General features: G+C 35.5%; 1 protein-coding gene across 1 annotated transcript; it reads right to left on the reverse strand.

The window, feature by feature from the left end:
* Positions 1 to 3506: 3506 nt before the first annotated feature.
* Positions 3507 to 10806, reverse strand: LOC149259991 (disease resistance protein RUN1-like). Its single transcript, XM_089419469.1, has 5 exons — positions 10064 to 10806; positions 8799 to 9972; positions 8334 to 8684; positions 6798 to 8159; positions 3507 to 3845 (listed from the first exon to the last, which is right to left on the reverse strand). The coding sequence occupies exons 1-4, from the start codon at positions 10591 to 10593 to the stop codon at positions 6831 to 6833; spliced, it is 3384 nt and encodes a 1127-aa protein (XP_089275595.1). The 5' UTR covers positions 10594 to 10806; the 3' UTR covers positions 3507 to 3845; positions 6798 to 6830.
* Positions 10807 to 11040: the final 234 nt, after the last annotated feature.

The raw sequence follows: 11040 nt of genomic DNA on the forward strand, positions 1-11040 counted from the left end.
CACCTGTAGTAATATTTGCTGAGGGAAGCATCAAATCACTTAAAGACTAGACATATTCATTGTCTCTAAATCACTCTTAAAGAAGGATATTTCTGTGGAAGTTTTAATCTTACCAAATACAAACTCAAATCACTAGCCCATATGCCTGGAATTAGATTTTAAAGTTGTCCCCCATAACCTTCATTTCCAATTAGCAAGTGTTTGGCTGCAAGACCCATTCCTTTTAACTAAAGCTAAGGAATGATGGTTGGAAATAAATAGCCAAGGGAGGAATAGAATCAATACCTTCCAAATGATATTAAAGTTTTTAAAGAAAAGATAAAATATTGGAATAAGTCAGAGTTTGGTAATATATTCTCATCTAAGCAAGCATTAGAATACTGAATGCAAGAATTTCAACAGAAAATCATCGTGGAAGGTCACATAAAAGATATGGTCAAGGAAGAACTACATTGGATTAAATACTTCCATATGTTCAACATAGTTATAGTATAGCCCTTTACATATTTATTGGCCATAATCCTTTTTAGGTGTTCTAGAGGTTCCAACCATTGACCCAATTAATGTAACAATGCACATTCCATATTCATCAACAGAGTCCTTTGATGCTCAGGTCAAGGAAAATAGGGTAGGAAAATTTATTGAATAGATCCAACACCTCCAACAACACATCCATATTCTATAGAAAGCCAACTCCAAATACACATAGTGATATAACCAACATCAAGTTCCACATAAGTTTCATGTTGGTGATAAGGTGTGGTTGCATTTACAGAAAACGCACCTCATAAGCCCCCATAGGAAGCTTAGACCACTCCGTTATGGGCCTTACACAATCATAAATGTTGTGGGTGATTTTTTTTTTTTTTGAATTTTACATTCACCCTTTCCTTGGTTTGCACTCAATATTTAATGTGGAGTTGCTTCAACCATATTTTCCACCTCAGTTAGATACCTTGAAGGCAACTAAGCAATTGATCCCCACAAAATTCAATCTTAACTACATTGAATAAAATATAGGGGATTGAATCTTTGACATCAAGACAAAGGACCTGCTAGAAACACTTACAACTCTATCCAGTTGTCAAAGTAGGGAAACTTCCTCACCAAGGCAAGTGGCACACTAAGATCCAAATTCAATATAAGTTTCCCAATCTGATGAAGAAACTTGATACAATGGAGGTCATTTTTTCCTAAGGGGGGAGAACTAATCCAGGTGAATATTGGTGGCCACCCACCTGTTCCATATCTTAATGGTTCTCTATCCTCTTAGCACATTTTCTATGAATTTTGGGTCACAAACTTATGGTGCCATTTTTAGGCGCTAAATGATGTTTTTCGAAAATTTGAGGTGATAGGGGATGCCATGATATTCATTGGTCCTAGTTAAAAGTTGTAGTCCTAGGATATTTCTTTCCAATGAGCTATCATGCACCCCAAATAGATATAGTATGCAAAAGTTGTTACCTTAGGAAGTTGGTGTACCAACTAACCACCTTAGGGCATGCAAACCTTTTGGCATTTCATCTTCTACAAATGGGTTTTTGGATCTCTAGGGTTCTTTCTTTATATCAAAATTTCATTATTTCAGCCTCTAGTAAGAGCTTTTGCAAATGCGCTTAGTCGTCGTCTCTTTCTATTCAAAGATAGCTACCACCATTCTAGCTAGTTTGTGTTTTGCAATCGTCGATTATTTCATTTATTAATAGAGGTTGGGTTTTCACCCTATTATTGTGATCTCTACTATATTTTTGTGTGTGTGTTCTAGTTACATTCATACATTTCATTTCATTCTTTGTACAACCTAGACCAGTCAAGGACAGAATGAATTGTACTTATATGAAGTGACATGAGTTCCACTAAATTTTTAAGATATACCAGGATATGTTTGCATAGACACACAATGGAATGACTACTTACAACACAAAGATCATCTAACCTGAAACTAAATTCTAAATCTTTCTAGAAAAAGCTTAGGATAATTCCACTATCCTTAGAAGTGCAGGTTTTGAAAGAGCTAGAAAGGATTTTTGGATCCAAAGATCATTTTCTATGGTAGCCATTCAACTTGGGTAAGCAACTTAGTACCTGTGTGCAAAAATTAGGGGAGATATGCCTATATGTAGGCTTCTAAAAATTGAACCAAACACTAGAGAAAGATAACTACCCTATTTATCCCCCCACATCGAGTGAATCCTATAGGTAGTCTCTAGCTCTAGAATATTTTTTTTATTGGATGGGTTTTCTACATACAATTAGGTAGTAGTAGACTATTTAATGTTGAAATTGAAATTGCATAGCAAAATTGATAAAATTTTATATGTTCTAAATCTTTTCCAACAATGCTTTGAGAAATAATGAGAATAGTATTGAATCTATGTTTAAGGACTTCTTCCAAATTTACCTATTCTATGCGACTTCTTAATAGAAACCATAACTTTTATGAATTTTTGTATTTCTAAGAATATTGAATCTTTTGTTTGCAACTTTAGAAAAGACATTTTCTATGTTTACATAGAATTATGTGCTTTCTTAAAAGTTATGACTTTTACTCATTTTTTATGTACAATTTTTTTTATATTCTATTAAAAAATATATATTGACTCTATCTCATTGATGAAATTATCTATTTCTATAATTTCAAATAAAACATTATTTTTATATTCCATATCTTATTTTAATACATTCAAAATATTATTTTTATATTTTATTTCTCATTAAAGTAGTTATTTTCTTATTCAAATTTTAATTTGTAAAATCTAACTTTACATATATTTTATGTTATATAAAACTAAATTATATCAATCAAATTCCCATATATTTTATATTATATAAAACTAATTTATATTAACATTTTCTTTAAAATTTAATAGGGTAGGATGTGTCTTTACAATGTTTAGGTAAAACAAGTTTATGTTTTAAAGGTCCTTTTACTTTCTATGCATCTGACTTTTGTTAGAGATATGAACTCCATGCAAATGGGATTCCAAATCTCTTCAAAGAGTTTCATTTTGATCTATAAAAGGAACAAAAGAAAAATGCAATCTCGCCTTTTCATTGAACGGTTTTGTTTACTTATGCATAACACTTCTTCCATTTTTTCCTCCCTTCCCCCGTTGGCTAAGTGCTCAAGCCAATCGCTAAATGGTTTGGTTTGCTTAAATTTCTGCTTGTGGATGAAATGTTGGTTATATGTATGTTTGGAAAACCTACATGGCAAAAATAAGCATCTGCCCATTTATGTACACAATTCCTTACACATGAGGGACAGCAGTTTAGTGGGAAATATGAAAAAAAAGGTGATGGAAAGCTTGAGAGGTTGAGGGCGAGGTTTAATAAAGAAGAGGTTGAGGACGAAGTTTAATAAAGAATGGGTACATTTATAATAAATTCTATGTATTTAACAGATCAAATTATTACATGTATGTAACATATCAAAGTTAATAGTTGACTTTGTCTTATGTTTTTTTGAATTTTAATTCTACCATCAATATAAACTCGTAAAAAAATGTATAATGGCATTTTTCCTTAAAAATCGGAAATAACCAAAAAAACAAGATATGGTAGCATTTTTCTTTAGAGATAAGAAATAACAGTAAGCGCTAGGATGTTGCAGACTACAGTTCCCATCCCAGATACATATCCAGTAACCAGCCCTGCCTTCGTTCTGTATATACTTTGAAGTCATACTTTGAATTTTGAGGATTTCAGCGCTTAACAGCCATGCCTTCGTTCTGTATTTACTTTGAATTCTGAGGATTTCAGGGCTTAGATGTAATCAGTGCTTGGAGATGGTCAACTCAATTGATATTTTTTTATATTGTAATTGTGATCACTTTCTCAACCTGCAAAACATCACACACTTAATTTTATCAATTTTTTTTTTTTTTGAAATATTTAAAATTCTACAAGATTTTTGTATCTGCAATAAGATGTTGTAGATTTATAGTTATATGCAAAACTATTGGAGCTTCATCTAACTTCTTAGCCAAGGGCACATATCCAGTGGCTCTAAATGATGAGCTACGCACTTCTGTCTATAGCCCAAGGAAACATGAGAGGCTGTAAGATAACGAAGAGCTAGTGAAGCAGACAGGTGGTTAAATGTGGTGGTAGCTTACCAAGCCCAACCTGGCGTAGACTGCACTGCAGCAAGGTCAATGTCTATTACAGCATTGTTAGGGCGTTCAATGTATTGTATAAATTGTCAGAGCCTTCATAGCAGTAAATTAATGTAATGTATAAATTGTCAGAGCCTTCAGAGCAGTAAATTAAAAAATTGTTAAAGACTACGCAATATGCGGTCAAAATCAAAAAGCCTTAACCCTTCTGTAGGAAGGGGAATGTTCAATGTACCAGAATATATAATAATTGAATGACAAATCCAAGCAGGTTCAATGTGCCAAAATATATAATAATTGAATTTTTACTTGTGTCTCACCATTGTAACTTTTCTGTATTATGGGTATTCTCACCGAAGAGGTTGATTGATGCACCTATTTTCTCTAATCTTGATTAACATTGGTACAAGTGGATTAAGATACTTAACGAAGATACTCAAGTGGATTAATAGCAAAAAGTGGAAAATATATCTAGTGGAGGTACTCGAGTGGATTAAGGAGTTGTCTTTAGTGCGATTTTTTGGAGATTTTGGTGACTGAATCCGGCGGAAAAAATTGAGGTTAAATCTTGATTTGTATTATTTAAAATGGTTTTTTAATTGTATATTTGGATTCAGCACCCCGGAAAACCCCTGGGAGGTTTTGATTGTGCAGAAATTAGCTATCAAACTTGCGATTTCAATACATTGCTGCCAGATTTTAAGCGGAAAAACCCACCGGAAAAGATTCCAAAAAATCTCTTTAAAGACAACTCCTTGGATTAATAGCTAATGGAGATAAGCGTTCTGCGGAGCCGGTCTGGCCGATTAGTGATTAATATTATTCATTCCACTCATGGAGTACTCTGAAACACTAAGAAAAACAATGACCTAAATTATTGACCTGGGGAAGGAATTAGGGAAGCAACTGATATGTAAACATGAGAAACTAGAGAAGAACTATCATCAGATAAATCATTCGATTGGAAAAGAGCAAGTAAAACTGCAAAAAGCAGCGAACATTTCGCTACGCTAGATTGAGGATTTTGCATCTGAAAAGTTGTTTTTTTTGGCGAAATATATGGCATTTAGATATTCGTGTAAGTAAAAAGCAAAATCAATGATAAATCATTTGTTATTTGTCGTGTTAAAAGAATCGGATAATTTGAATTTTGATGTGCGGGGTACTAAATATTCACGCCCATTATTTACATTATTTATATATATAGTGTTTTTAGTTTGAAGGTTAAACAATTTTTACAGAAATATGATTTTTTGTTTTTTAAAATGTATTTTTGATGGTATATATCATAGTTACCAAGTTCGCCCGAATTCGGGCAAACAGTACGGAAATTCGCTGATTCGGTTCGTCCGCCGAACAGTGCGCAGAAATTCAATCCGATTCGTTGCATTAAAGGTTAATCACGGGGTTAATGACAAGGAGTTAGGGTTAGTAAACAGTCACCCATTTCAAAGTCAATCCAACTATAAAAATGGTCATAAGCTCTGTAATTCTGTACGAGTATAACCATAAATAAATAAATCGATGTAAATAATATAAATTTAAACCGCAAAGCATTACCAATTGAGAGGGTTTCAGTCGCAATGTTTTCCTCCCAACACTTAACGGACCGAATGAGGGAAGCAGAGTGAGACGGGAGGAGGCCATTACTTTGAAAAGAGAGATAGAAGCGGGATGGAATATAGGGAAAGAAGAAAAATGACCAGCAGAAAAAGAGAAGTAAAAATTGAAAATATCAGTGAAGTTAGAAAAGATCAGTTTTTTCAATAACAGAAAATAAGTGAAAATAGCTTATTTTTTCATTGTTACAAGATTTTATGAATCGAAATAAAAAGTTTAGATGGCATATATAAAGAAGGAAAATAAAATGTTAAAAAGGCAGAACAAAATAGAAGGTAAAATTATTATTAGAAAATTCCTGTTTTTTCAATCATGGAAACGGAAATGTGTGAAGTAATTTAATTTAATTAGTTTTTATTTATGGAAAGATTGATGTTTCGGAGAAAAAATATGAATAGTAATTGTATTTCTAACATTGTTATATTATTTAAAATTAATAAAAAAATATTGATAATTCAAAATAAATTGAGAAAAAATTAAGAAAAAAAAATGTTTTTATGATGTCTATTATCGAATTTTTTGCGAATTGAATTTTTTTCATTCGAATTTTTATCGTATCGAATCGAATTCGAACTTGGTAACTATGGTATATATGCACTGAAAAATATAAACCTACAAAAACTCCAAAACTTACAACAACTGCCTCTTTTTATTAGATGATTATACTGTAGGTAGAAATTAGATAATTATAGTGTTTGTAAAAATTAGATAATTTGATCTGCTCGTATTAGGCAATGGATTTCAAAATTCAAAACTTGTTCAATGAAATTTAAAACCTTTTCGAACAATGATCTGATTTAACTGTTTTATTTAAAATATAATTTTAAAATATTTAAATAAATTCAGCTGTACTAATTTTTTATTATTTAAAATATAATTTAAATATTTAAATAAATTTAGCCTAAAATTTTCTATACACTGTAATTCCAAAATACATATATAATTCCAACACATCCTACACAATTTTCAATAAAATTGAAAAAACAAATTAAAATTAAAGACATTGAAAAAACAAATTAAAAATTAAAGACATGGAAGAGGTAGTAAACTACTCACACAGCCAACTGCAGTTTGGAACACAGGAAATCCTTAACGACCTTCCAGCTCTTCGAGATAGGTACTCTCCAGCACCATTATAGCTTCAACATCTGGCGGCTGCTCCAATGCATAGCAGTTATCCACATGTAAAACTCGAAGCTTTGGCAGTTGCTTCAAAACCTGTAGTCCCATAAGATTCGGACAGTGAGAAGATGAGAACTTCTCCAGCGACACCAACCTTTCAAGACGTGGCAGAGCCTCCAGTTCTTCACAGTCACTTATGGTCAGTTCTCGGAGTTTTACAACATTACAGAGCCCTTCTATTTTTCTCAATTGAGGACAATGAACTAATTCCAACCTTATTAGAGTTGGTGGCAGTGCTCCAACCTCCACAAGATCACGACAAAAATAGATGAGTAAACATTTAAGGTTGGCGCAGAGATCTTGATGAAAGGATATCTCTGAAATTTCTGTCCGGTCTAGTTCTAGGTATTCCAGTTTGTGCATGCATTCGTTTTGAGCATTGTCGATGGAAGACTTCAATTTACCCATCTCTTGTCTCCCTGTCTGGTTTGTTGATGTTTCTCCTTCTCCTTCAACTAGCTTCGATGGCAGCTTGCGTAATGGACACTCCTCTACAGTTAAACTCACCAGATTGTTCATCTTCACGACTTCTGGTGGGAAGGAGAGTATTCCACAGCTTCTAATGGACAATGTCGACAAGCCAGTCAACAGTCCCAACGAATCGGGCAAAGAATTCAATCTGTGGCAACCAATGAAGGACAGTTCCTTCAAGCTTCTCAGATGACCCAGCGCAAATGGCAGCGTTTCCAATAAAGGACTTTCTAATGAAAGAAGTTCCAAACTGCTGAGCTTTCCTATATCACTAGGCAATTCTTTTAACCGTGTATTGAACAGACGTAGTACTTGCAGTGACGGTTGATGTGTGACATATGGTGGCAATATTGCCAACTTCTTGCAGCCTGAAAGTTCTAAATATTCAAGGGTGCTGATATTGGCAAACGTTTCCTCTGACAGGGTCAAATTGAAGCAGCTTTGCAAATTCAGGTGTTTAAGTTGAATTAAATTTCTGAAGGAATTTGGAAGCATGCGCAATCTCTTGAAGTGGGAGAGATGGAGGTGTTGGAGATTTGTCAAGTATCCGAAAGAATCAGGCAGCAACTCCACATATGGGCAGCTTAGGTGTAGGTATTTCAGGGAGCGCAGATTACAAAATTCCTCTGGCAGGGCTCTCAGCTCAATAAAGTCAGGTAGTCCATAAGTCACCACAATCTTTTCGATGTGCTTCAGCTGCCCAATGGACTTTGGAAATTCTGAAAGAGGAGAATCAATATTTAGCTCCCGTAACTGTAGAGGTGCCTGCAACACAATGTTAACCTTTCAACTGTAAGACACGTAAGCATATGCCCATTGCCTACTTTAACCTAGCAAAATCTTCAAGCTAGATCGACGCCATGATCTGGACTATCAAGGAGAATAATATAAGAATAGGTTAAAACAGAGGAAAAGTTAAAAACCACCGTCATCTCTAACCTGAGATTCTGGGCGCCATGGTATTTTCAATTTGCTCCCGGCCACTTCTAAAACCCGTATATTCTTCATTGGAATCCAGGAAGGCAGGCAAGAGTAAGGACAGTTTTTCCAGCGTAGCCAGATCAGATTGAATGACTCGACCCTACTCATTATGTTGTTTAAATGACCACCTTCAATGGCAAGAAGTTGTAAATTCGTAAAACGATATGGTGTTTTGTCCATCCGTTTCCTTCCCAAGTTGGTGACCGCCTTTTTAAACCAACTTTTGGACCATGAAATTTTTTCCAATTGTTCAATTTTGTACCCACGGCCCGTCCTAATTCCGCGCACCTCGGTTATTGCCTGTTTATTCTTTGAAAACAAACAACAAACAAGTTCAACGAAGCAACAAACTTTTTCTACTGTTGTGTTATGTTCTGTTGAATAAATAAATTTTAAGATTGTGTGTAGGGTTAGAGCACTTACAGAGGATTGCTGCCACAAATCATGAAGATTTTCGGTCAGTGGCCAGAAACGACCGAAACGCTTTTCCTCTTCTGCAATGCTTCTGCCCAAATCTCTAAGCTGATCATGCATTTTGATCTTATTATTTTGTCTGTCCACTTCCACGAGACTTTTGTTCTCTAGATTTAGAAGCCCCACCAAACCCTGCCAGCCTGATCCGTCCCATATAGATATGGCCATATCTTTGTCTTCTCCAATGAAATAACAGGCAATGTCTAAAAATATTTGCTGTTCATCTCCATGGAGTGCGTCGTAGCTTATTTTTAGCGTCTTGTGAATCTCCTCGGGAAGTTTTATTCGCTGAAGTTTATCCAATTGCCCTTTCCAATAAGAACGGTCATTCTTTTCATGTAGAAGCCCACCAAAAACTTTTAAAGAAAGAGGTAATCCAGCGCAAGCCTTACAAAAGGCATCGACAAGATCTTCGAATCCTAGACGTGGACGAGGGCTGCAAAAGGCATAGGAGCAGAAGAGCTTTTTGGAGTGTTGTTCGTTGAGCCCTGTAAGCTTATATATTGAGGCCTCTCTTATTCCCGCATTTGTGAGGACATCCTTTTGGCGAGATGTTACCAAAATTAAACTATCTGAATGAAGGACTTCCCTTACTGGCAAAAACGCTTCCAACTGATGTACATCATCTACATCATCTAAAACCACTATAACATGAAAAGATGAAAGATATCTTCTCATCATTTCTATACCTTCATCAACGCTATCTATTTGCATATTAGACTGAGTTAATCCATTGAGAAGTTTGCTCTGCAACGAATTTAAAGAGCTTTTGCCTACAGTCTCTCTGACATTAAATAGGAAGAAGGATTTAACAAAATCGGACCTCTTTCTATTGAAGAGTTCTTTTGCTAGCGTGGTCTTGCCTACTCCTCCACACCCGACAATCCCAAAAATCTGAGCTCTCTGAGCTCTCCCACTCTGTTGCTGTGACGCCGTTGTCTTTTCAAAATCATCTATCTTTTCTTGTGACGCCATTGTCTTTTCAAAATCATCAATCTTTTCTTGTAGACCAGTTGGATACGTGGCCACATTCAAAGCTATTTTGGGGGCCTCGTACGGATCTATTTTTCTGGGCTTCTTAAGCACGCATTGTACGACCTTTTCCAACAGCTTCCCCTCATCACTGTAAATTCACAAAGAAAACAAACAAAACATTAGCTGTAAGTCCATACAAAGAAAATTAATAATAATGACAGGAGGGCTTAGGGTCCAACCCGCTATAGGTCTCGAGTTCGAAACCGATGATGGAGGAAACGTCAGAGAGGGCTTTTCTCCAATTTTCAAGTGTTTGGCGGTGGTATCTGCATTTCTGTTCATGATAACTCAGGGCTTGAGCATACAGTCCATCTTTGTCCATCCTCCGAAGCTCGGAAGGCTTTACATTATAAAAGACTGGAATAATGCTAGCTCCAGATTTCAATATAAGGACAAGCTCATCCAGGCACCATTTTGATTCAGCGTATCTCGGAGAGAAAATAGTAATATGGACTGAGGCGGTTCTGATGGCGCCTTCAATTTGGGGATCTAAGTACTCTCCAGCTTTCAATTCCTCTCTGTCTAGGAAAGGTTGCAATCCATGTGAAATAAGGCGATAGTAAAGATGACTGACGAAAGTGTTTTTAACATCTGGCCCACGATGATTGATAAATACATCGTAGTCCAGAGCAGTACTAGTGCAGGCCGAGGTGGAAGGGGAAGAGCTATATACTGGGGGATGAGGGCGGGATGTTTGCAGATCTGCCATTGAACCCAAATATTAATCAATAAAGAGAAAGCTATATTGCTCGGTTGGATGTTGCAGGTCTGTCATTGAACATAATCATTAAGAGAAAGCTATATTGGTGCGTCCCAGGTAAAATCCAAACCATATAATACCGACTGCACTTCTTTCTTCTAGGGCACAATTAACAGGGTTGAAATTTTAAACTGGACCAAGTTGTCAAATTCGACGGTTTCAACATTCAATTTTTTGTTTTCGCAAATTTAAAGTATGTTTCCGGCCGCTGGTAACTTTCAGCCGTATTTGATGACAAACAAATTGTCCACCAAATTACATCGGTAGAGTCCGATACAAACAGGATAACACAAAAGTTATGCACCCTAAAGGTAAAATATTCTTATTCCACCTGCTCCTTGCAATGTGACCCACTTTGATATTGACATTTACTTTGATTCCATTGACGAAAGGAAT

This window comes from Pinus tabuliformis, chromosome 6, assembly GCF_031772625.1.
Source record: "Pinus tabuliformis cultivar Carrire ecotype Pingquan chromosome 6, CPIR1, whole genome shotgun sequence".
NCBI classification, from domain to species: domain Eukaryota; kingdom Viridiplantae; phylum Streptophyta; class Pinopsida; order Pinales; family Pinaceae; genus Pinus; species Pinus tabuliformis.